We start from the raw sequence: 26627 nt of genomic DNA, 5'->3' as shown, positions 1-26627 counted from the left end.
ATGCGGCGAGTCGTAAAGGCTGCTGTGAAACTGGCCGTGTTTCACGGCAGCCTCCGCGCCCCCTCCCGGGACCCGATTCTCCCCCCCCGGGCGGGGCTAGCAGCGGGACCCCGTGAACCATGGCATCCCAGCCTTAGCGACCGTCGCTAGGTCCGCGCGCCAAGCGTCACGCCGGCTGACGCGCACGATGACATCAGCCGCGCATGCGCGGATTGGACGGCACCAACCCGCGCATGCGCGGGGCCGTCATCTCCCTCGGCCACCCCGCGGACTGATCCTGCGGGGCGGCGGAGGGAGAAAGAGTGCGTCCGTTACGGACGCACTGCCCGCGATCGGCACCGATCACGGGCCCATGCCCCCCTTGGCACGGCCGTGGTACTGCCGTGCCAATCGGGGCCCTGAATGCCCAGAACGGGCATGTTGCGGCCGTTTTTACGACGGCAGCAAGCAGGTGTGTTTGCTGCCGTAAAAACGGCTGTAAAGGCCTGGGAACTCGGCCCATCGGCCTGGGGAGAATCGCTGTTCGCCGTAAAAAACGGCGAGCAGCGATTCGTGTCATGGGGCGGCCATGGGGGGGGGGGGGGGGGGGGGGGGGGATAGCGGGAGGGCGTGGAAAATGTTGGGGACGCCCTCCCGCTATTCTCCGACCCGTCGTGGGCAGCGGAGAATCGCGCCCAGAGTGTAGCGATCTGGTCATTTTCTTTTTATAAATTTAGAGTATCCAATTTTCTTTCCAATTAAGGGGCTATTTAGCATGGCCAATCCACCTATCCTGCACATCTTTGGGTTTTGGGGGCGAAACCCACGCAGACACGGGGAGAATGTGCAAACTCCACACGGACAGTGATCCAGGGCCGGGATCGATCCCGGGACCTCAGCGCTGTGAGGCAGCAGTGCTAACCACTGCACCACCGTGCCGCCGTGGTCTGGACATTTTCACATTGTTGCTGTGTGTCCTACATTACAACTGTGACTACACATCAAAAACAATTACTGCGCTGGCTGTAAAGTGATTTCGGACATCAAGTGAGCATGCAAAACACCACAGAAATGCAAAAGAACTGAGAATGTGATACAGACAACACCCCTGTGTCAGTACTGAGGGAGTGCTGCACTGTCAGAGAGTCAGTACTGAGGGAGTGCTGCACTGTCAGAGGGTCAGTACTGAGGGAGTGCCGCACTGTCAGAGGGTCAGTACTGAGGGAATGCTGCACTGTCAGAGGGCCAGTACTGAGGGAGTGCCGCATTGTCAGAGAGTCAGTACTGTGGGAGTGCCGCACTGTCAGAGGGTCAGTACTGAGGGAGTGCTGCACTGTCAGAGGGTCAGTACTGAGGGAGTGCCGCACTGTCAGAGGGTCAGTACTGAGGGAGTGCTGCACTGTCAGAGGGTCAGTACTGAGGGAGTGCCGCATTGTCAGAGGGTCAGTACTGAGGGAATGCTGCACTGTCAGAGGGTCAGTACTGAGGGAGTGCCGCATTGTCAGAGGGTCAGTACTGAGGGAGCGCTGCACTGTCAGAGGGTCAGTACTGAGGGAGTGCTGCACTGTCAGAGAGTCAGTACTGTGGGAGTGCCGCACTGTCAGAGGGTCAGTACTGAGGGAGTGCTGTACTGTCAGAGGGTCAGTACTGAGGGAGTGTCGCACTGTCTGAGGGTCAGTACTGAGGGAGTGCTGCACTGTCAGAGGGTCAGTACTGAGGGAGTGCTGCACTGTCAGAGGGTCAGTACTGAGGGAGTGCCGCACTGTCAGAGGGTCAGTACTGAGGGAGTGCTGCACTGTCAGAGGGTCAGTACTGAGGGAGTGCCGCACTGTCAGAGGGTCAGTACTGAGGGAGTGCTGCACTGTCAGAGGGTCAGTGCTGAGGGAGTGCTGCACTGTCAGAGGGTCAGCACTGAGGGAGTGCCGCACTGTTAGAGGGTCAGGACTGAGGGAGTGCCGCACTGTCAGAGGGTCAGTACTGAGGGAGTGCCGCACTGTCAGAGGGTCAGTACTGAGGGAGTGCCGCACTGTCAGAGTGTCAGTACTGAGGGAGTGCCGCACTGTCAGAGGGTCAGTACTGAGGGAGTGCTGCACTGTCAGAGGGTCAGTACTGAGGGAGCGCCGCACTGTCAGAGAGTCAGTACTGAGGGAGTGCTGCACTGTCAGAGGGTCAGTACTGAGGCAGTGCCGCACTGTCAGAGGGTCAGTACTGAGGGAGTGCCGCGCTGTCAGAGGGTCAGTACTGAAGGAGTGCTGCACTGTCAGAGGGTCAGTACTGAGGGAGTGCCGCACTGTCAGAGGGTCAGTACTGAGGGAGTGCTGCACTGTCAGAGGGTCAGTACTGAGGGAATGCTGCACTGTCAGAGGGTCAGTACTGAGGGAGTGCTGCACTGTCAGAGGGTCAGTACTGAGGGAGTGCTGCACTGTCAGAGGGTCAGTACTGAGGGAGCGCTGCACTGTCAGAGGGTCAGTACTGAGGGAGTGCTGCACTGTCAGAGGGTCAGTACTGAGGGAGTGCTGCACTGTCAGAGGGTCAGTACTGAGGGAGTGCTGCACTGTCAGAGGGTCAGTACTGAGGGAGTGCTGCACTGTCAGAGGGTCAGTACTGAGGGAGTGCCGCACTGTCAGAGGGTCAGTACTGAGGGAGTGCCACACTGTCAGAGGGTCAGTACTGAGGGAGTGCTGTACTGTCAGAGAGTCAGTACTGAGGGAGTGCCGCACTGTCAGAGGGTCAGTACTGAGGGAGTGCTGCACTGTCAGAGGGTCAGTACTGAGGGAGTGCTGCACTGTCAGAGGGTCAGTACTGAGGGAGTGCCGCACTGTCAGAGGGTCAGTACTGAGGGAGTGCTGCACTGTCAGAGGGTCAGTGCTGAGGGAGTGCCGCACTGTCTGAGGGTCAGTACTGAGGGAGTGCTGCACTGTCAGAGGGTCAGTGCTGAGGGAGTGCTGCACTGTCAGAGGGTCAGTGCTGAGGGAGTGCCGCACTGTCAGAGGGTCAGTACTGAGGGAGTGCTGCACTGTCAGAGGGTCAGTACTGAGGGAGTGCCGCACTGTCAGAGGGTCAGTACTGAGGGAGTGCTGCACTGTCAGAGGGTCAGTGCTGAGGGAGTGCCGCACTGTCTGAGGGTCAGTACTGAGGGAGTGCTGCACTGTCAGAGGGTCAGTGCTGAGGGAGTGCCGCACTGTCTGAGGGTCAGTACTGAGGGAGTGCTGCACTGTCAGAGGGTCAGTGTTGAGGGAGTGCTGCACTGTCAGAGGGTCAGTGCTGAGGGAGTGCCGCACTGTCAGAGGGTCAGTACTGAGGGAGTGCTGCACTGTCAGAGGGTCAGTACTGAGGGAGTGCCGCACTGTCAGAGGGTCAGTACTGAGGGAGTGCTGCACTGTCAGAGGGTCAGTGCTGAGGGAGTGCCACACTGTCTGAGGGTCAGTACTGAGGGAGTGCTGCACTGTCAGAGGGTCAGTGCTGAGGGAGTGCTGCACTGTCAGAGGGTCAGTGCTGAGGGAGTGCCGCACTGTCTGAGGGTCAGTACTGAGGAAGAGTCGCACTGTCGGAGTTGCCCTGTTTGAGTTGAGATTAAAAGGAGGCCCTGTTTGCCTCCTCAGCCCTCTGTAAATTGATCCCATGACACTATTATGAATAAATGCAAGGGTGCGCTGGCCAATGCGTATTCCTCAGCTGACATTGCTAATAGGATTAACGGATCATTTCCACGCTTCTTGTCTGTGGGTGTTTGCTGGGTGTAAATTGGCCATCAGTGTTTCTCTGCTCCCAACATTTCAAAGGTTGGTTGGAAAGTACTTTGGGACACCCTGAGGTATATCAATTTCTTTCTCGCTTTCCTCCCTCGCTGACCATTCTGCAGGAACCCCCGCGGTTGGATTTCAGCTCCTGGGTGTGTGGCATAACCACTGAGTTGGTCTCCACTCCTGTCAGCAGCAATTAGCACTCAGGAGAACCAGGAACCGTTGCCAATGTTCAGCCTCCGCGATGGGAAAAGACAAATGGCAAAGAACTACCGATCTGATCAGCTAACTTAACACAGCCCCAGGGGAATGAACGTAGAGGTTCCTCCCTAAACTGTTCATTTTGTTTCCACAACTAATCCCATTTAAAGAAAGACATTTTAACTGATAAGTCAAACTCTGTTATTTCAGAAGAAATGTGTCCCAGATGCAACAGGAGGATATGGGGCTGGATTCTCGGTGTTGCCACGCTGGAAGCGAGAATCGCAATTGGGCGGAGAATTGCACGAAATGGGAAAAATCTGTTTTGCGCCGGGCATTGATTCCGACCCCGTGCTCCAGCCCCTCGTTTTTAAAAATAAATTTAGAGTACCCAATTAATTTTTTCCAATTAAGGGGCAATTTAGCGTGGTCAATCCAACAAGCCTGCACATCTTTGGGTTGTGGGGGCGAAACCCACGCAAACACGGAGAGAATGTGCAAACTCCACACGGACAGTGACCCAGAGCCGGGATTCGAACCCGGGTCCTCGGCGCCGTGACTCAGCCGTGCTAACCACTGCGCTACCGTGCTGCCCTCCACTAGTGATATCCTGTGACTGGGACAAGGGGAAACCTTTCCTCCTCGTCCTTCTTGAGCTTTGACACGGTGATCACACCTTACTCCACCCAACACCCTCTCCCCAAACATCCAGCTGGGTGGGACAGCTCTCTCTCACATAGTCAGAGAACCACTTGCAATGGCTTCTTGTCCTGAACCCGTACCATTACCTCCGGGGTTCCTCAAGAAATCTACCCTTGGCCATCTCCTGTTTCTCATCCAGATGCTGCCCCTTTGTGACATAATTCTAAGACACAGTGATAGCAGCAGGGTAGCATGGTGGTTAGCATAAATGCTTCACAGCTCCAGGGTCCCAGGTTCGATTCCCGGCTGGGTCACTGTCTGTGTGGAGTCTGCACGTCCTCCCCCTGTGTGCGTGGGTTTCCTCCGGGTGCTCCGGTTTCCTCCCACAGTCCAAAGATGTGCGGGTTAGGTGGATTGGCCATGCTAAATTGCCCGTAGTGTCCTAATAAAAGTAAGGTTAAGGGGTGGTGTTGTTGGGTTACGGGTATAGGGTGGATACGTGGGTTTGAGTAGGGTGATCATGGCTCGGCACAACATTGAGGGCCGAAGGGCCTGTTCTGTGCTGTACTGTTCTATGTTCTATGTTCTATGATAGTTTTCACCTGTTCACTGACCAGCCACTGTCTCTAGATTGTCAGGCTGCATGTCTCACACCCAGTACTGGATAAGGGGCATTTCCTGAAGCTAAATATGTTGCAGGATGAAATTCATAGAATTATAGAACAGTACAGCACAGAACAGGCCCTTCGGCCCTCGATGTTGTGCCGAGCAATGATCACCCTACTCAAACCAACATATCCACCCTATACCCGTAACCCAAGAACACCCCCCCTTAACCTTACTTTTTAGGACACTACGGGCAATTTAGCATGGCCAATCCACCTAACCCGCACATCTTTGGACTGTGGGAGGAAACCGGAGCACCCGGAGGAAACCCACGCACACACGGGGAGGATGTGCAGACTCCGCACAGACAGTGACCCAGCCGGGAATCGAACCTGGGACCCTGGAGCTGTGAAGCATTTATGCTAACCACCATGCTACCGCGCTGCCCCATTGTTGCCTTTATTTTCCACTGACCACCCATTCCATCCCTCTCCTCGGCAACTGTCTGAACTGGACCAACTGTGTGCAATCCTGATGTCATGCTTCACCTCCAGGGAAGCTTTGACCACCTATTCACGCCATAGCTAAAACTATCTTAATCCATCTGTGCAAAATTCCCTGAACCCACTCCTGTCTCGAATCGTCTGCTGCTGAAACCCTCATCCATGTCTCTGTTACCTCCAACTCTCGCCTGGCCGGCCTCCCACGTTCTACTTTCTGTAAACCTGAAACATAGAAGAAAGGAGCAGGAGGAGGCCATTTGGCCCTTTCAGCCGGCTCTGGGTCACTGTCCGTGTGGAGTTTGCACATTCTCCCTGTGTTTGTGTGGGTTTCACCCCCACAACCCAAAGATGTGCCGGGTAGGTGGATTGAACACACTAAATTGCCCCTTAATTGGAAAAAAATTAATTGGGTACTCTAAAAAATAAAAAATTGCCACAAACGGCAATTGATGCTAAATTGTTGCTAAATTTAAAACTGGTCTATTTTTGTTAACCACGGAGATTATGGGGCAAAGGGTTTATGGAATTAGGTTGCTGATCAGCATGGGGCTTACGTTGCATTGATAAAGCAGCTTTCACATCCTCAGTAGAGGAACATATTTTGAGATGTCTGGCGCACAAGCCTCCGCGCCTTACAATGAACACAGTACTTTTAAAGAGCGATTTCTGGTGTAACGTAGAAAACAAATCCATTTACACGTGGCAAGATCCCACACACGGTGACCATAACCAGATGGTCGGATTTGTTTTGTTTAATAAATGTAGAGGACCCAATTATTTTTTTCCAATTAAGGGGCAATATAGCGTGGCCAGGGGGGCGGCACGGTGGCGCAATGGTTAGCACTGCTGCCTCACGGCAGTGAGGACCGGGGTTCGATCCCCGGCCCCGGGTCACAGTCTGTGTGGAGTTTTCACTTTCTCCCCATGTCTGCGCGGCGCTCACCTTCCACAACACAAACAGATGCGCAGGGTAGGTGGATTGGGTACAATTTGGGCCAATTTGCCTACCCTGCATATCTGGGGTCTGGCCGGAGACTCGGCGCGACGGCGCCAATCACACCACGCCGCCCCGACGCCGGGACGTGATTCTCCGCAGAGTGGAGAATCGGAGCCAGTGGCACCGGCGTGGTCGGCGCACCGCCGGTCGGGGGCCGCTCTACGCGCCCCCTCCCCGCCGATCCTGGGCCCGGGATGGGCCGAGTGGCTGTGACCAAAAATCCGTGTCCCACCGGCGCCGTCCACGTGTGGTCTTACCCGGCGGGACCTCAGCGTGGAAGGGTCCGGGGGCAGCCTGTGGGGAGGGGGGAGGGGGGGTGTCAGACCCCGGAGGGTGGCCTCCGCCGTGGCCTGGCCCGTGATCGGGGCCCACCAATTGGCGGCCGGCCTCTCGTGCTGGGGGCCTCCTTTTTTCCGCCCCGGCCACTCCAGCCCTACGCCACGTTGCATCGGGGCCGGAGCGGAGAAGGGAGCCACTGTGCATGCATGCGTTGGCCCCGTTCCCACTGTGCATGCGCGTGTTGGCCCCGTTCCCACTGTGCATGCACGCGTTGGCCCCGTTGCCACTGTGCATGTGCGTGTTGGCCCCGTTGCCACTGTGCATGTGCGTGTTGGCCCCGTTGCCACTGTGCATGCACGCGTTGGCCCCGTTGCCACTGTGCATGCACGCGTTGGCTCCGTTCCCACTGTGCATGCGCGTGTTGGCCCCGTTCCCACTGTGCATGCACGCGTTGGCCCCGTTGCCATTGTGCATGCGCGCGTTGGCCCCGTTGCCACTGTGCATGCGCGGACCCCGCGGCCTCCAGTTCACGACGGGATCAGCAGCTGTATGATGTTCTTTTACATCTACAAAAGAGGCCAGATGGGGTTTATCATTTTGTCAAAACAGCAGTGTCTCCAACATAGCAACTCCCTCAGTAGCACTGAAGTGTTGGCCCAGATTTAATGTTTAGACCTCTGGTGTGAGTCATGGCCTCCAAATCCTCAGACTCAAAGGTAAGGATGCTCTCAACTCAGCCACACACTATTGGGCACCAACAACTGCATCTTCCAAGGGACCAAGTTTGAAAGTGGCTTTGAGTTCCAAAGTAGAGCCATATTGGACTTGAAACATTAACTCGGTTTCCTACTCCACAGATGCTGCCAGACCTGCTGAGTTTTTCCAGCATTATCTGTGTTTATATTGGAAAATGGCTAACCCTCGTATTTCTCTTCTATCCAGCGCTCTGGCCAAGACTGACCCATCAATGCCCTTCAATCAGACGCAGAACTGCAAGCATTTGCAAGGTCTGGTCTCAGCTCAGCAGCAGCTCTGCCGGAGTAACCTGGACCTCATGCAGAGCATCATTCAGGCAGCCAGAGAGGTCAAGAAAACCTGCCAGAAAACCTTCTCTGACATGAGGTGGAACTGCTCGGCCATTGAGCTGGCTCCCTACTTTTCACCAGATCTGGAGAGAGGTAAATTGTCATTGCTGTGATATTAATTGAAGGAATTGCTTCCCAAAAACCCTACTGGTAAATGATTATGGTAACAGCGGTCCCAATTGTTATGGAGCTAAGAAATAATGGTGTGTAGTATAGTGCTTACGTTCCTTTTTTCTAATTAAAGTAAGTTTAGAGTACCCATTTTTTCCAATTAAGGGGCAATTTAGCATGGCCAATCCACCGACCCTGCATATCTTTGGGTTGTGGGGGCAAAACCCACACAAACATGGGGAGAATGTGCAAACTCCACACAGACAGTGACCCAGAGCTGGGATCGAACCTGGGACCTCGGTGCCGTGAATCAGCAGTGCTAACTGTGGTGATGTGCATCACTGTAAATACACAAGGAGTTAATGTAAATACATGTAGACTAGCTAGACACTAAAGGGAGCACCAGAGACATCACACACACACACACTCAACCAATAGATCAGTTAGATAGGACACGACCAATGGGCATTCACGATACACACAGAGATGACAGGACCACAGGAGGGCATTACACCAACCCATATATAAAGGACACCACACACATGATCTGCCTCTTTCCAGTGGAGACAGTCAGTGAGTAGAGACACCGGATTGATTCAATATCACTCCCACCGCATGGATTGTAGCAGACTGGTTAGTCAGTCTGGGTAGCTATAGAAGGATTAACAGTAGTGTCGAACCCAAGCAATAGAATTGTAAATAGTTTAATAAACGTGTTGAAGTCATCTCCACGTCTGAACCTTCCTTTGTCAAGTGCACCACAAGGAAGCCGCTTATGCCACACTCAGAGCATAACAAGACACTAACCACTGCGCCACCGTGCTGTCTTTAGCGCGTACATTCCTGATAGAGGCCTCAACAAATACTCTTGCATTTCTCCAGATTTGAATATACTTCACAAAGCTTTGAAAGAAGGAAGCAGTGAAAGTCACCATGAAACTGTTGTATTGTCGCACAAATCCAACAGGTTCACTCACGAATGCCCTTTTGGAAAGGGAACCTGATGTTTTTATCCAACCTGCAACTCCAAACACACACCTGACAGTTTGACTCTTATCTTACCTGCCTAAGTGACGTAGAAAGCCACTCTAATATATCAAACTGCTCTCAGCACATCTAGAGAAAACGTTTGAGTGACGTTTTATTAGTAATAAAAACATTTATCACTCATTTAAATTTGTGCCTTTTAATTGTATTTTCTCTGGTTACTTTTGAAGTATTATTCATAGTTTATTCTACTAAATCTTCAACCCAGTCATCCATCAGCCCACCCGTCAATCCATTCTTCCCCCAACTCAGGGGGTACTGGCAGGGATTCGCGGAGGGTAGTGGGTGCCTGGAACTCGCTGCCAGAGGAGATGGTGGAAGCAGGGACGATAGTGACATTTAAGGGGCACCTTGACAAATGCATGAATGGGATGGGAATAGAGGAATACGGACCCAGGAAGTGTAGAAGATTTTAGTTTAGACGGGCAGCATGGTCAGCACGGGCTTGGAGGGCCGAAGGGCCTGTTCCTGTGCTGTACTTTTCTTTGTTCTTTGTTCTATGTTATAAGAACATAAGAACTAGGAGCAGGAGTAGGCCATCTGGCCCCTCGAGCCTGCTCCGCCATTCAATGAGATCATGGCTGATCTTTTGTGGACTCAGCTCCACTTTCCGGCCCGAACACCATAACCCTTAATCCCTTTATTCTTCAAAAAACTATCTATCTTTACCTTAAAAACATGTAATGAAGGAGCCTCAACTGCTTCACTGGGCAAGGAATTCCATAGATTCACAACCCTTTGGGTGAAGAGGTTCCTCCTAAACTCAGTCCTAAATCTACTTCCCCTTATTTTGAGGCTATGTCCCCTAGTTCTGCTGTCACCCGCCAGTGGAAACAACCTGCCCGCATCTATCCTATCTATTCCCTTCATAATTTTAAATGTTTCTATAAGATCCCCCCCCCCCCGCATCCTTCTAAATTCCAACGAGTACAGTCCCAGTCTACTCAACCTCTCCTCATAATCCAACCCCTTCAGCTCTGGGATTAACCTAGTGAATCTCCTCTACACACCCTCCAGCGCCAGTACGTCCTTTCTCAAGTAAGGAGACCAAAACTGAACACAATACTCCAGGTGTGGCCGCACTAACACCTTATACAATTGCAACATAACCTCCCTAGTCTTAAACTCCATCCCTCTAGCAATGAAGGACAAAATTCCATTTGCCTTCTTAATCACCTGTTGCACTTGTAAACCAACCTTCTGTGACTCATGCACTAGCACACCCAAGTCTCTCTGAACAGCGACATGCTTTAATATTTTATCATTTAAATAATAATCCAGTTTGCTGTTATTCCTACCAAAATGGATAACCTCACATTTGTCAACATTGTATTCCATCTGCCAGACCCTAGCCCATTCACTTAACCTATCCAAATCCCTCTGCAGACTTCCAGTATCCTCTGCACTTTTCGCTTTACCACTCATCTTAGTGTCATCTGCAAACTTGGACACATTGCCCTTGGTCCCCAACTCCAAATCATCTATGTAAATTGTGAACAATTGTGGGCCCAACACGGATCCCTGAGGGACACCACTAGCAACCGATTGCAAACCAGAGAAACACCCATTTATCCCAACTCTTTGCTTTCTATTAATTAACCAATCCTCTATCCATGCTACTACTTTACCCTTAATGCCATGCATCTTTAGCTTATGCAGCAACCTTTTGTGTGGCACCTTGTCAAAGGCTTTCTGGAAATCCAGATATACCACATCCATCGGCTCCCCATTATCTACTGCACTGGTAATGTCCTCAAAAAATTCCACTAAATTAGTTAGGCATGACCTGCCCTTTACGAACCCATGCTGCATCTGCCCAATGGGATAATTTCTATCCAGATGCCTCGCAATTTCTTCCTTGATGATAGATTCCAGCATCTTCCCTACTACCGAAGTTAAGCTCACTGGCCTATAATTTCCTGCTTTCTGCCTACCTCCTTTTTTAAACAGTGGCGTCACGTTTGCTAATTTCCAATCCACCGGTACCACCCCAGAGTCTAGTGAATTTCGGTAAATTATCACTAGTGCATCTGCAATTTCCCTAGCCATCTCTTTTAGCACTCTGGGATGCATTCCATCAGGGCCAGGAGACTTGTCTACCTTTAGCCCCATTAGCTTGCCCATCACTCCCTCCTTAGTGATAACAATCCTCTCAAGGTCCTCACCTGTCATAGCCTCATTTCTATCAGTCGCTGGCATGTTATTTGTGTCTTCCACTGTGAAGACCGACCCAAAAAACCTGTTCAGTTCCTCAGCCATTTCCTCATTTCCCATTATTAAAACTCCCTTCTCATCCTCTAAAGGACCAATATTTACCTTAGCCACTCTTTTTGTCTTATATATTTGTAAAAACTTTTACTGTCTGTTTTTATATTCTGAGCAAGTTTACTCTCATACTCTATCTTACTCTTCTTTATAGCTTTTTTAGTAGCTTTCTGTTGCCCCCTAAAGATTTCCCAGTCCTCTAATCTCCCAGCAATCTTTGCCACTTTATATGCTTTTTCCTTCAATTTGATATTCTCCCTTATTTCCTTAGATATCCACGGTCGATTTTCCCTCTTTCTTCTGTCCTTCCTTTTTGTTGGTATAAACCTTTGCTGAGCACTGTGAAAAATCGCTTGGAAGGTTATGTCCTGGGTACTGAAAACAGGGGTGATGATAAGTCCAGAGGCGGCTATTTTTGGGGTTTCAGAGGACCCAGGAGCCCAGGGGGAGAGAGAGGCTGATGTTTTGGCCTTTGCTTCCCTAGCAGCCCGGCGACAAATTCTGTTGGCGTGGAGGGACTCAAAACCGCCGAAGTCAGAGGCCTGGCTATCAGATATGGCGAGCTTTCTCGGTATGGAGAAGATAAAGTTTGCTTTGAGAGGGTCACTATCAGGGTTCGCCTGGAGGTGGCAGCCATTTATCGTCTACTTGGGGGAAAATTAATCATCGACCGGGGTTGGGGGGGGGGGGGGGGGGGGAGTGGTGGTGGTGTTTAGGGTAAAGTTAGGCTGGTCCTGGTCCTTGTGGGGGGGGGGGGGCTGGGTTTTTTGCACTATAACAATTGGTTTTTTTTTGCACACTCTCTTATATTGTTGTTGTTTATTGTGCCAAAATGTCTTAATAAAATTGTTTATCAAAAAAATCCATTCTTCCCTCTACCTCTCCATATCTGTCGATTCATCTGTCCATCCACTCATCCATTCATTCATCTATCAACTCATCCATCTAATCACCCACCCCCTCGTCCATTTATTCAACCCAAATCTTTGCCGATTAAACTCCCGCCGTTTAATCACTATCTTGTCCTTGTGGTTGAGTTGAACTTTTCTTGATAATGTCCCTGTGAACAGCCTTACTATTGTCACAAAAAACTCCAGATAATTACAAGGCAGGGTTGTTGATGAAATGGAATTCCTTGACGGTCTTTTCCACAATCTTCCCCTTACTCTTCCCTGAGCAGCGGTTTGGAAAATTGATTCAGTGCAATGGGTGACTTCATGGATTCTCACTTCTCATTCTAGGTACCAGGGAGTCAGCATTTGTCTACGCCATGTCAGCTGCTGCCATCAGCCACACCATAGCCAAAGCTTGCACCTCAGGAGATCTCCCCGGATGCTCCTGTGGTCCAATGGCCTCTGAGGCCCCTGGGCCGGGATTCCGATGGGGCGGCTGCAATGACAACCTGAATTATGGGATTGTGCTGGGATCAAAATTCTCCGATTCGCCGATGAAAATGAAAAAATTTGGATCGCAGGCGAACAAGCTGATGAACTTGCACAACAGTGAGGTGGGACGGCAGGTAAGCACTTTGAGGATCTTTCTGTAAACTACAGGTGGGATTTGTGGGCCCCTCCCATCAACAGGACCTTCCCGGTCTGGTCAAAGTTGACCCCTCACAGTGGGATGGGCGAGCCGGGCAAAAACCCGTAGACTTCAGCGAGTTACTTTGCAAGTTATTCGGCCCACCCAGTTTGTGCTCTACCTGAGTCTCTTCATGCCCTTCCTGACCTAAATCTACCATCGTAACCCTCTATTCCCTTCCATTTCATAGGCTGGTGTAGTTTCCCTTTAAATGAGTCAATAATATTCACTTCAAACGCTCCCTGTGGGAGTGAGTTCCACATTCTCATCAATCTCTGGCTAAAGAAGTATGTCCTGACTTCTTGATTGGATTTCTTGGAGACTATCTCACATTGATGAGCTCCAGGTATAATTTCCTTCACGTTAGTAAGCGTTCTCTTTGTATCGACTCCATCAAATCCTTTCTGAATTTTCAACCTAGGGACGAGCAAGGCTACATTTATTAGTCAGAATCCCTACAGTGCTGAAAGGGAGCCATGTCTGCACCCGCCCTTCGAAACAGCACCGTACCGTGGCCCAACTCTCCACCCTATCCCCAAAGCCCCATTCAACCGTGAGACACTTTGGGCAATTTATTATGGCCAATCCACCTAACCTGCCCATCTTTGGAGGAAACCGGAGCGCCCGGAGGAAATCCACGCAGACACGGGGAGAACGTGCAGACTCCACACAGTTACCCGAGGTCAGAATTGAACCCGGGACTCTGGCGTTGTGAGGCAGCCGTGCTAACCACTGTTTGTGAAAATCTATTCATTAGGATCCACTGGTTTTGGGTGGCATTTATTGTCCATTCCTTAGTCGCCCTGCCCTGACCTAATGCCTTGTCAAGCCATTTAAATACATGAGGGAGAAAGGGAGGTTAGTTGAAGAGAGTTTGGAGGGGGCTTGTGTGAACGGACGAGTAAACAAGTTGCCTGTTTCTGGTGTGTAAGTACTTTGTTTGCCATACCTTTTAATATGTAGGTTCAGTCGGGAGTTAGGAAGGCAAATGCAATGTTAGCATTCATGTCAAGAGGGCTAGAATAGAAGAGCAGGGATGTACTTCTGAGGCTGTATAAGGCTCTGGTCAGACCCCATTTGGAGTATTGTGAGCAGTTTTGGGGCCCGTATCAAAGGAAGGATGTGCTGGCCTTGGAAAGGGTCCAGAAGAGGTTCACAAGAATGATCCCTGGAATGAAGAGCTTGTCTATGAGGAATTGACCTTAGTGACCAAAAAGGTTAGGAGAGGTTATTGGGTTACGGGGATAGGGTGGAAGTGAGGGCTTGAATGGGTTGGTGCAGACTCGATGGGCCGAATGGCCTCCTTCTGCACTGTATGTTCTATGTTTTAACGGTTGAGAATCTGGGTCTGTACTTGATGGAGTTTAGAAGGATGAGGGGGGATCTTATTTTTTATATATAAATTTAGAATACCAATTCATTTTTTCCCCAATTAAGGGGTAATTTAGAGTGGCCAATCCATCACCTTTGTGTTGTTGGGGGTGAGACCCATGCAAACATGGGGAGAGCGTGCAAACTTCACACGGACAGTAACCCAGGGCCGGGATCGAAGCTGGGACCTCGGGGCCGTGAGGCAGCAGTGCTAACCACTACTCCACCGTGCTGCCCTGAGGGGTGATCTTATTGAATCTTACAGAATACTGAAACGCCTTGATAGAGCGGATGTGGAGAAGATGTTTCCACTAGTAGGAGAGACTAGAACCAGAGGACACAGCCTCAGACTGAAGGGACGATCCTTTAAAACATGGATGAGGAGGAATTTCTTCAGCCAGAGGGTGGTGAATCTGTGGAACTCTTTGCCGCAGAAGGCTGTGGAGGCCAAATCACTGAGTGTCTTTAAGACAGAGATAGATAGGTTCTTGATTAATAAGGGGATCAGTGGTTACGGGGAGAACGCAGGAGAATGGGGATGAGAAACATGTCAACCACAATCGAATGGTGGAGCAGACTCGATGGACTGAACTGCCTAATTCTGCTCCTATATCGTAAGGTCTTATGATATGGGCCTGGAGTCACAAATAGTCCGAAGCAAGTATAATTGCCAGACTTGTTTCTGTCGAGGATGTTAGTGAACCAGTTGAGTTTTTTTCAACAATCTGATAACTTCTTAGTTCCACTTTTTTTACCTGACTTCAAATTCTCAAACGGATATGTAGGGATATCGGAACTCAGGTGAGTCCAGAGTTACGAATCTAGGCCAATCGAGCTGTTAGAGCCAATTGCATGACCACTACCGGGAGCTAAATCCAGGTTGTTAGATGACCCACATACAAATAGCTGGTGAGACCAATTGTGGCTTGTTCAGTCTTCATGCGCTCACCTCATCAAATTCTGGATTTATCCTTGGATCTTCCCCGGGTGTGAAATTGCACGGTACATCTGCCAAGCTTCCCTGGGAATTCCATTTTCACTGAATTTAAAAGGAGAAGGGATTTTTTTTTTAGCCTTTCGGGACCTCAGACCTTCCTGAAGTGTTTTACATCCCGTGATGCCATCTCGCAATGCAGTTCATTTGAGTGCCAAGCAAGCTCCAATGAAATGAAAATCGCTTTATTGTCACGAGTAGGCTTCAATGAAGTTACTGTGAAAAGCCCCTAGTCGCCACATTCCGGCGCCTGTTCGGGGAGGCTGGTACGGGAATTGAACCCACGCTGCTGGCCTGCCTGGGTCTGCTTTCAAAGCCAGCAATTTAGCCCTGTGCTAAACCAGCCAGCTCCTACAGCCGAGCAGTAACATTTTCCACAGTTATAAGCCATTGGATTGGCGAGTTTTAGTGTTTGCCATTCTTAAATTTAGACAACTCAGGGGTCGCGGTCTGGAACCTGGTCACGGAGAGCAGCTTCCGATGGTCAGAAGGATGATTTGGGAGGTTACCGTTCCATTTTGGCATTGCCTGTATCCAACTGCTGGGGTTTAGATTTTGATTTGAATGGTGAATGGATGATAAAGTTAATGGCGAATGATCCCCACTTTTTCGGCAGTGTTAGCTGAGGAGTAAATATTGGCCGGGGTATCAGGAAAACTTTCTTTGCCAAATAAGGTCAAATGGAATCTGTCCCACCTGCCTAAGTGGGATGCAGACAGAACCTCAGTTTAATGTTTCACTCTGAACAATAGCATCTCCCACAGTGAGACACTCCCTCAGTACTGCACTGGGAGTGGAAGTCTAGATTTTGAGTTCAAGTCGCTGGAGTGGGACTTGATCTAAGGACCTTTTGACTTGGAGGTGAGTGTACCTGTAGTTGGCGGTATATTTGACACTGTTCTGCATCTTCCAGGCTCTGAAGGCCTCGCTCGAGATCAAGTGTAAATGCCATGGAGTTTCCGGTTCATGTTCGGTGAAGACTTGCTGGAAGGGATTGCAGGATCTCGGCACCATTGCCCAGGATCTCAAGCTGAAGTACCTGTCGGCCACCCGAGTGGTCCATCGGCCTGTGGGGACCCGGAAGCAGCTGGTTCCGAAGGATATCGACGTCAGGCCCATCCTCGAGAACGAGCTGGTGTACCTGCAGAGCTCTCCAGACTTCTGCACCAAGAACGAAAAACTGGGCTCCAACGGAACTCAAGAGAGGTGAGATGGTTAAAGGAAGAACTTGCATTTACGTAGCACCTCTCACGACCTGAGGATATCCCAAAGAACTTTACCGTCCCAGAGACTAGAATCCCTACAGTGCAGGAGTGGGCCCATTGAGTCTTCACTGACCCTCCGAAAGACCACCCCAGCTAGGCCCACTCCACTACTCCAGCCTCGCAACCCCACCTAACCTACACATCCCTGGACATGAAGCGGCAATTTAGCATGATCAATCCACCTAACCTGCACATCTTGGGGCGACACGGTGGCACAGTGGTTAACACTGCTGCCTCACGGCGCTGAGGACCCGGGTTCGATCCCGGCTCCGGGTCACTGTCCGTTTGGAATTTGCACATTCTCCCCGTGTCTGAGTGGGCCTCACCCCCCACAACCCAAAGATGTGTAGAGTAGGTGGATTGGCGACGCTGAATTGCCCCTTAATTGGAAAAAAAAATTGGGTAATCTAAAATCTGCGCAGCTTTGGACTGTGGGAGGAAACCGGAGCAGCCGGAGGAAACCCACGCAGACACGGGGAGAACTTGCAAACTTCACACAATCACCTGATTTGGAATTGAACGCAGGTTCCTGGTGCTGTGAGGTAGCAGTGCTAGCCACTGTGCCACCTCAATGGAATACTTCTCCTCAGTGTACTACTTTTGATAGTCACTATTATACTTCAGGAAATGTAACGGCCAATTTGTACACTGCAATCTCCCACAAGCAGCAATGTAATAATGACCAGATTCGCGGTTTTATGAATGATGTTGATGGAGGGATAAATATTGTTCCAATTCACAGGGAGAACTCACCTGATCCTTTACAAAATAGTGATGTGGGATCTTTTATGGTCACCCGAGAGGGTGAACAGGACCTCAGTTTAATATCTCATTCAAGAGACAGCACACTCCAACAGTGCAGCACTCCCCAACAGTGCAGCACTCCCCAACAGTGCGGCACTCCCCAACAGTGCAGCACTCCCCAACAGTGCAGCACTCCCCAACAGTGCAGCACTCCCCAAAAGTGCCGCACTCCCCAACAGTGCAGCACTCCCCAACAGTGCAGCACTCCCCAACAGTGCAGCACTCCCCAACAGTGCAGCACTCCCCAACAGTGCGGCACTCCCCAACAGTGCAGCACTCCCCAACAGTGCAGCACACTCCAACAGTGCAGCACTCCCCAACAGTGCAGCACACTCCAACAGTGCGGCACTCCCCAACAGTGCGGCACTCCCCAACAGTGCGGCACACTCCAACAGTGCGGCACTCCCCAACAGTGCAGCACTCCCCAACAGTGCAGCACACTCCAACAGTGCGGCACTCCCCAACAGTGCTGCACTCCCCAACAGTGCGGCACAGTCCAACAGTGCAGCACTCCCCAACAGTGCAGCACTCCCCAACAGTGCAGCACACTCCAACAGTGCAGCACACTCCCCAACAGTGCAGCACTCCCCAACAGTGCAGCACTCCCCAACAGTGCAGCACTCCCCAACAGTGCAGCACACTCCAACAGTGCAGCACTCCCCAACAGTGCGGCACTCCCCTAACAGTGCGGCACTCCCCAACAGTGCAGCACTCCCCAACAGTGCGGCACTCCCCAACAGTGCAGCACACTCCCCAACAGTGCAGCACTCCCCAACAGTGCGGCACTCCCCAACAGTGCAGCACACTCCCCAACAGTGCAGCACTCCCCAACAATGCGGCACTCCCCAACAGTGCGGCACTCCCCAACAGTGCGGCACTCCCCAACAGTGCAGCACTCCCCAACAGTGCAGCACACCCCAACAGTGCAGCACTCCCCAACAGTGCAGCACACTCCCCAACAGTGCAGCACACTCCCCAACAGTGCAGCACTCCCCAACAGTGCGACACACTCCAACAGTGCGGCACACTCCCCAACAGTGCAGCACACTCCAACAGTGCAGCACTCCCCAACAGTGCGGCACTCGCCAACAGTGCATCACTCCCCAACAGTGCGGCACTCCCCAACAGTGCGGCACACTCCAACAGTGCAGCACTCCCCAACAGTTCAGCACTCCCCAACAGTGCAGCACTCCCCAACAGTGCGGCACTCCCCAACAGTGCAGCACTCCCCAACAGTGCAGCACTCCCCAACAGTGCAGCACTCCCCAACAGTGCGGCACTCCCCAACAGTGCAGCACTCCCCAACAGTGCGGCACTCCCCAACAGTGCAGCACTCCCCAACAGTGCGGCACACTCCCCAACAGTGCAGCACACCCCAACAGTGCAGCACTCCCCAACAATGCGGCACTCCCCAACAGTGTGGCACTCCCCAACAGTGCGGCACACTCCAACAGTGCAGCACTCCCCAACAGTGCAGCACTCCCCAACAGTGCAGCACTCCCCAACAGTGCGGCACTCCCCAACAGTGCGGCACTCCCCAACAGTGCGGCACTCCCCAACAGTGCGGCACTCCCCAACAGTGCGGCACTCCCCAACAGTGCAGCACTCCCCCAGTCACACTGGGAGCACCAGCGTAGATTCTTGTGCTCAGGTGTCCGGAGTGGGACTTGACTCAACAACATTTCTGCCACAGTGGCTAACCGAGCCTCCCATAACTGACAATGAAGTACAATTATAACCATTCCGTATGAGGCCACACCTGGAACATTGTGTACAGTTTCGGTCTCCTTAACTGTGGAAGGATGTTCTCACTAAAGAGGGAGTGCAGCGGAGGTTGAGCAGACTGATCCCTGGAGTGGCTGGACTGATGTACGAGGAGATTGAATCGGTTTGGATTGTATTCCCTGGAGTTTAAAAGAATGAGGGGGGATCTCATAGAAACCTATAAAATTCTGAGAGGACTGGACAGGGTAGATACAGGAAGGATGTTCCCGATGGTGGATGTGTCCAGAACCAGGGGTCACAGTCTGAGGATACGGGGTAGACCATTTAGGACAGAGATGAGGAGAAATATCATCACCCAGAGAGTGGGAAGCCTGTGGAATTCGCTACCACAGGAAGTAGTTGAGTCAAAAACATGTCTGTTTTCAAGAAGCAGTGAGATACAGCACTGAGAGCGAAGGGGATCAAAGGCTATGGAGGGAAAGCAGGATTAGGCTATTGAGTTGGATGATCAGCCATGATGATGATGAATGACGGAGCGGGCTCGAAGGGCCGAATGGCCTCTTCCTGCCCCTATTTGTTTTCTGTTTCTCTGCTGGAGCGCTGATTGTGAGATGGGAGCTCAGGTAGGATTCAGTCCAATCAATCCAGCCCCATTTTGGCTGGAATGGTGCCGGTGATGATATACTTTAGCTACGTGATGGGAATAGAGAAGTCAGATTTGTTCTGCTGAGAGAGAAGGAAGTTAGAAGGAGATTAAATCAAAGGGTGCCAAATTATGGAGGGCTTTTATAGACTAAATAAGGAGGGATTGTTTCTCCTGGCAGGAGGGTGGGTAACCAGAGGACACATTGAAAGTAATCAGTGAAGGAGCCAGAGGCAACATGGAGAGCGTTTATTTTACACAGTGACCTGCCATCTGGAATGTAGCTGTCTAAAAGAGTGGTGTCAGCAGGTTCAGCCGTAACATTCAAGAGCAAATTGGATAAAGACTTAAAAAGGAATATTTTTCAGACTACGAGGAAAGAGAACGGGGGTGGTGGGGGGGGGGGGGGCATATAGCCAATGGGTGATTGGCCTCCTTCTGAGCTTCATCCTAAAATTCCCTCAAAGACTTTGAATGGGGTTGGTTTAGCACAGTGGGCTAAACAGCTGTAGTGCAGGGCAAGGCCAGCAGCACAGGTTCAATTCCCGTGCCGCACTCCCCCAGCAGGCGCCGGAATGTGGCGACTAGGGGCTTTTCACAGTAACTTCATTGAAGCCTCCTTGTGATTATTATTATTAATGTTCTTACTTGTACTCTGAAGGAACCTCTCCTGGTCATCTTCAAAATAAATGTATTTACCCACTTGATAGGACATCAGATTAAATTCTCAGGCTTCATTTTATGCCCCCCCCCCCCCCCCTCCCAAGTGTGTGTGAAGTGAGGGGGGCTTTCAAAATGTAGCGCACGGCCTGGCCGCTGCCTTTCCGCCCTCCCGTGACCTCTCCGCCATTTTGTGGTCAATCAATGCCTTCTCCTCCCTCGTCACCACTCCTTTAGCTGAATCCTGGGGAGGCCAGCAATGGAGGGTAACCCCAAAGGTGTTATCCTGTAGGATAAAGTGAGGAAAGTAGAGCAGGTTTCAGTCACTGGGGAGCATCTGGGAAACAATGATCACAACATTATTGGGTTTAGAGTGAGCTGCTGTTGGGCAGGAAGGGGAAGAACCCCCTTGGGGAATTCCCCCTACCGTCAGAGGCACCCCTACCCCCCTCACTCCTCATCACGCCAAGGTCAGACCACTTCCTTTAATCCCGATCCTGGCCCCTCAAAATCATCCCACCCCCCCTCCCCTCCACTGGGACCTGCCAACCCAACCCTGCTGATACTGTGGAATTACCTCAAGTCTGGCTTCCATCACCACCTTCCTTCAGGAGCTGCCTGCAGTCCCAGCTGTGGCCACCATGTGAACCTGGTGTTGCTGGGACTATAGAGCTGACGGCCAATCAGATTGGCTTAAAATGGCTGACAGGCTTTTGTGTGTAGGTCTTACACTAACCTATTAGTTGGGGGAGTGGGGTGGAATGCGCCGCTCCATAAAATCCAACCCCTCATCTGAATGACAGCATCTCCAATGGTGCAGATCCCTCTCGGGCCTGATTGGAGTTGGTGGTTGATGAGCCATCAATTGCACGAGAGACGAGTTGCTATACAAAAGTTAGGCTTTAATAAGCTAGAATTTAGCCCTGCGGTTGTCTACAATAAAATGGACGACGGCCGGGTGTTCTGATTATTTATACCTCGGTATGGAGGCGTGGTTAACTCAGCCTCTCGACGAATCGGAGAGCCGTCACATGACTGGTCTCAACCAATCATCGAGAGGCACATGACCGACCAGGGCCAATGGCAAGCCGGTGTTCTGCACCAATGGCAGACAGCTATGCAAATCATACCACCACAGTGGTCTAGTTTCTGGAGTGGGTCTTGAACCCACAACCTTCTGACATGGGCAAAATAGCCAACCATTGAGCCTCTACCTAAGGTGTAGCAATTGCATTGCATTATTGGCTCAAACGGGCATCGTTCCAGGAAACAAGGTGTTCAGAAATGGTAGGGAAGGGGGAGGCACGGAGGTATTAATCAATGCGACTGTTGCAGTGCTAAAATGGGATGATACACTTGGGGGGTTCAAAGGCAAAATCTTTTTGGTTTCAAGAAAGGATCAATAGAGGCGTTGTTACACTGCTGGGCTGAAACTACAGGGCACTAAATCACGGAAAGGTGATCAGGGAGGAAATCTGTAGGCAAATTACAAGAATATGCTAAACCTAGAGATTAGTGGAAATGGAGGTTTCAATTACTTAAACCTCGTCCTGAACAATAACAGTGTGAAGGGCAAAGAGGGGGAAGAATCCCTGAAATGTGCGGGCAAAACTTTTTTGATCAGTGCATTTCCAGCAGGGCAGAGGAAAGAGCGTGGGGTTTAGTCCTGTAGGATAAAGTGAGGAAAGTAGAGTAGGTTTCAGTCACTGGGGAGCATCTGGGGAACAATGATCACAATATTATTGGGTTTAGAGTGTTAATGGAAGGTGACGAGATGAAGTCAAATGTGAAATGACACAATTGGAGGAAGGTTAATTACAGTGAGATGAAATGGGATCTGGCCCAGATGGACTGGAGTCAAAAATTGCCAGGTGTAACAAGAAGGGCCGGATTTTCTTTCTTTTTAAAAAATAAATTTAGAGTACCCAATTCATTTTTTCCAATAAAGGGGCAATTTAGCATGGCCAATCCACCTACCCTGCACATCTTTGGGTTGTGGGGGCGAAACCCACGTAAACACGCAAACTCCGCACGGACAGTGACCCAGAGCCGGGATCGAACCTAGGAACTGGGCGCCGTGAGGCTGCAGTGCTAACCACTGCGCTGCCCCAGATCTTCTTCTTTAAGGTGGAAATCAAGAGTCAGGAGATTTCTCCACATCGCAATTTTGCTTCCTACTTGTCAGTACTCACCGACATTATTTTCATCTGGCGGAGATCATAAACATTAGAACATAAGAACTAAGAGCAGGAGTAGTCAATTCAGGCCCTCGAACCCGCTCCGCTATTCAATACGGTCATGACTGATCTCCTCTCAGACTCATCTCCAGCTTCCTACCCTTTCTCCGCAATTCTTCATCCCACCACTAATTAAAAACCTCTCTATGTCCTCCTTAAATTTGTTTAGTGTTCCAGCATCCACTGCACTCTGGGGTAGAACATGCCACAGATTCACGACTTTGAGAGAAGTAATTCCTCCTCTTCTCTGTTTTGAATCCGCTGCCCCTTAGCCTCAAACTATGGCCTTTCGGCCTGGAATGTCCAACAAGGGGGAACATCAGCTCTACGTCTACCCAGTCAATCCCCTTTAGCATTTATGTAACTCAATTGGTTAGCACTGTTGCCTCACGGCGCCGAGGTCCCAGGTTCGATCCCGGCTCTGGGTCACTGTCCGTGTGGAGTTTGCACATTCTTCCCGTGTCTGCGTGGGTCTCACCCCCACAACCCAAAGATGGGCTAAATTGCCCCTTAATTGGAAAAACTGAATTGGGTACTCTAAATTTATTTTCAAAAAAATGTAACTCAATTGGACGTTCTCTCATTCTTCTAAGCTCCAGTGAGTATCGACCTAAACTGCTAAATTCTCTTCATAAGACAGGTCCTTCATCCTTAGAATCAATCTCGTGAACTTTCTCTGAACCGCCTCTCTCATGGGATGTGGGCATTGCTGGCTAGGCCAGCTTTCGTTGCTCGTCTCTAGTCACCCGCGAACTAAGTGGTGCTTTATAAAGAGTCAACCACATCGCTGTGGGTCTGGAGTCACATGTAGGCCAGACCAGGTAAGGGCGGCAGATTTCCTTCCCTAAAGGACATTCGTGAACCAGATGGGTCTTTACGACAATCGGCAATGGTTTTATGGTCATCATTTGACTTTTAATTGCAGATTTTTTAAAAATTCAAATTTCACCATTTGCCACAGTGGGATTCGAACCTGGGCTCCCAGAGCCTGACTGTAGATCACTGGTTTAGTGACAATAGCACTACCACACCGCCTCCCCTTCTGAGCTTATTGACAGATAATTACCCCTGTCAGGCAGGTCCCTGTTTGACAAGGCTATTTAACTCACTTGAAGGCTGAAAGTCCTATGTCAGGACCTGACTCATGGTTTAAATTTAAACTTGAGAAAAAGACTAATCAGAACGTACTACACGAATCAAATTCTCAACCACACACTCTGTCTATGTCTCATTCCGGCCTCGTTTCCTCTCCTCTCCATACTCCTTGGTCGAGAGAAGTGTCATGGGCCAGGGTTTAGAGAACTAAAGTGTATCATGGAGTTCACCTGACCCACAATTTTTACTAGATTGTGGTATGGGGAGCACACGGCCCACTCTACAGGTGTGGTACAGCAGAAATGGAAAAGTATTTTTAAAGCAAAACAATGTTTATTCTATGAACTCAAGTTAACCTTTTTAAAACATACAGTGAACATCTTAGCAACCATCAATTCAAATACAACCCCCAAAGAATACAACACTAAGTAATCCTTAATAATTTCCCAAACAACATCCAGAAGCACATCAGGTATACATTTACATTTACATTCACCACTGAAAACATTTATAATTCTGAATTCACCAAATGATCAAGAGATAGTCTTTTCATGGCAGAGAGAACACCAGTACAGCTGCTTTGTCTGGCTTCAGCTCCAACACTGAAAAAAACAAAACCAAAAAACACAGACACACCCAAGCTTTTCTCAAAGTGAAACTAAAAAGCAGAGCCAGAGCTCAGCTCCACCCACACTCTGACATCACTGCAGTAACATGAGCAGCTAAACATTTCTTAAAGCGACATTCTAATGACAGAAGTATAGGGGAAGGAGTTGACTCCCTCATTGGCCCTTTTCCAGATTGGGCATTCTCCCAAGGTCTGCCCCACCCCTCCTGCCTTCCTTCCCGCCTGGTCGTACAATGAGAAGCTTACCCCTCACCTCCAACCCACCTGTCCCCTGACCTCTCTTCACCTCTGGCCCAAGAGACCCAGCTTTACTTCCATCCTGGCTCCACGACTTGGAATCTGCAGACTACTTGTAGCCCCAGTAGTGGTCTCTGCTCCTGGTGTTACTAACTGGGACCACAGAGCTGCAGGCCAATCAGATTAGTTGCCTACTCTCTGAGACACACTTCCTCTTGAGGGACGTGCAAAAGTCTCACCTCCAGCCAATTAACGCTTCAGTTATTTGAGCTGGTAGGTAGTAGGTAGATAAAGGGGAAGCAGTTGTATACTTGGATTCCCTAAAGACATTTAATAAGGTGCCACACAAAAGGCTAATTTGAAAGATAAGGGTCCAAGGAGGTGGGAACAATATGGATGGAGGACGAGTTCCCTGAGATTCAGCTCAGGAATCTGTTTGGCTCTTTCAAAGATTTGACAGATAGTTGGGTTGTTGGCACTGTTGTTCCGTGGAATGTTATTATGAATGCTTGGCCATCTTCCAAACAACTTATTAATTCTGTTCAGCATGGGTTGTTGGCACAGTTGTCAAGGGAAATGTTAGCTTGTTTATTTTGACAAATTGCTGAACCTTTAGGAGGATATTTTAAAAGTATATATTCATATAATCTTTGTTTATTTTGATAGGCTTATGCAATTTTCAAAGAGTTTCATATGTTATTATGGGCTTGTGAGTTCTGTTTATAGTGGATACTGGGCTAGTTGGTGGGGTGTATGAGGCTGTGAGGTGAGGTATGCATGGTGAGGGGACTATGGTTACTTCAGGGGGCATGGGTGCAAGGGCATTGAATGAAATGAAATGAAAGTGAAATGAAATGAAAATCGCTTATTGTCACGAGTAGGCTTCAATTAAGTTACTGTGAAAAGCCCCTAGTCGCCACATTCCGGCGCCTGTCCGGGGAGGCTGGTACGGGAATCGAACCGTGCTGCTGGCCTGCTTGGTCTGCTTTAAAAGCCAGCGATTTAGCCCTCTACCCGAACAGGCGAAAGAGGCTAACAACATGGGTACAATTAAGATGAGGAAAGATAAGCATGCGAGGGAGAAAGTAACAGCGAGATATACCGATAGAGTGAGGCGAAGAAGGGGTAGAGTGAGGCGAAGATGGGTTAGAGTGAGGCGGAGAAGGGGTAGAGTGAGGTGAAGAAGGGTAGAGTGAGGCGAAGAAGAGTAGAGTGAGGCGAAGAAGGGGTAGAGGGAGGAGAAGGGGTAGAGTGAGGCGAAGAAGGGGTAGAGTGAGGCGAAGAAGGGGTAGAGTGAGGCGAAGAAGGGGTAGAGTGAGGGGAAGAAGGGGTAGAGTGAGGCGAAGAAGGGTAGAGTGAGGCAAAGAAGGGGTAGAGTGAGGCGAAGAAGGGGTAGAGTGAGGCGAAGAAGGGGTAGAGTGAGGTGAAGGGGTAGAGTGAGGCGAAGAAGGGGTAGAGTGAGGCGAAGAAGGGGTAGAGTGAGGCGAAGAGGGGTAGAGTGAGGTGAAGGGGTAGAGTGAGGCGAAGAAGGGGTAGAGTGAGGCGAAGAAGGGGTAGAGTGAGGCGAAGAAGGGGTAGAGTGAGGCGAAGAAGGGTAGAGTGAGGCGAAGAAGGGGTAGAGGGAGGTTAAGAAGGGGTAGAGTGAGGCGAAGGGGTAGAGTGAGGCGAAGAAGGGGTAGAGGGCGGAGAAGGGGTAGAGTGAGGCGAAGAAGTGGTAGAGTGAGGCGAAGGGGTAGAGTTAGGCGAAGAAGGGGTAGAGTGAAGCGAAGAAGTGTAGAGTGAGGCGAAGAAGGGGTAGAGTGAGGTGAAGAAGGGGTAGAGTGAGTCGAAGAAGGGGTAGAGTGAGGCGAAGGGGTAGAGTGAGGCGAAGGGGTAGAGTGAGGAGAAGAAGAGGTAGAGTGAGGTGAAGAAGGGGTAGAGTGAGGCGAA

General features: G+C 50.4%; 1 protein-coding gene across 1 annotated transcript in view; it reads left to right on the top strand.

Annotated features, from left to right (window-relative positions):
- Positions 1-26627, top strand: part of wnt11 (wingless-type MMTV integration site family, member 11) — a 79579-nt gene that overhangs the window by 28247 nt on the left and 24705 nt on the right. Inside the window, exons 3-5 of the mRNA XM_038818939.1 lie at positions 7893-8128; positions 12700-12977; positions 16318-16610. Coding sequence (XP_038674867.1) covers positions 7893-8128; positions 12700-12977; positions 16318-16610 — 807 coding nt within the window. The remainder of the gene's footprint in view (positions 1-7892; positions 8129-12699; positions 12978-16317; positions 16611-26627) is intronic.

The sequence above is a fragment of the Scyliorhinus canicula genome, chromosome 14, assembly GCF_902713615.1.
Source record: "Scyliorhinus canicula chromosome 14, sScyCan1.1, whole genome shotgun sequence".
Classification (NCBI taxonomy): Eukaryota; Metazoa; Chordata; class Chondrichthyes; order Carcharhiniformes; family Scyliorhinidae; genus Scyliorhinus; species Scyliorhinus canicula.
Note: the sequence above shows the minus strand (reverse complement) of the source record. Positions and strands in the feature narration are given on the sequence as shown.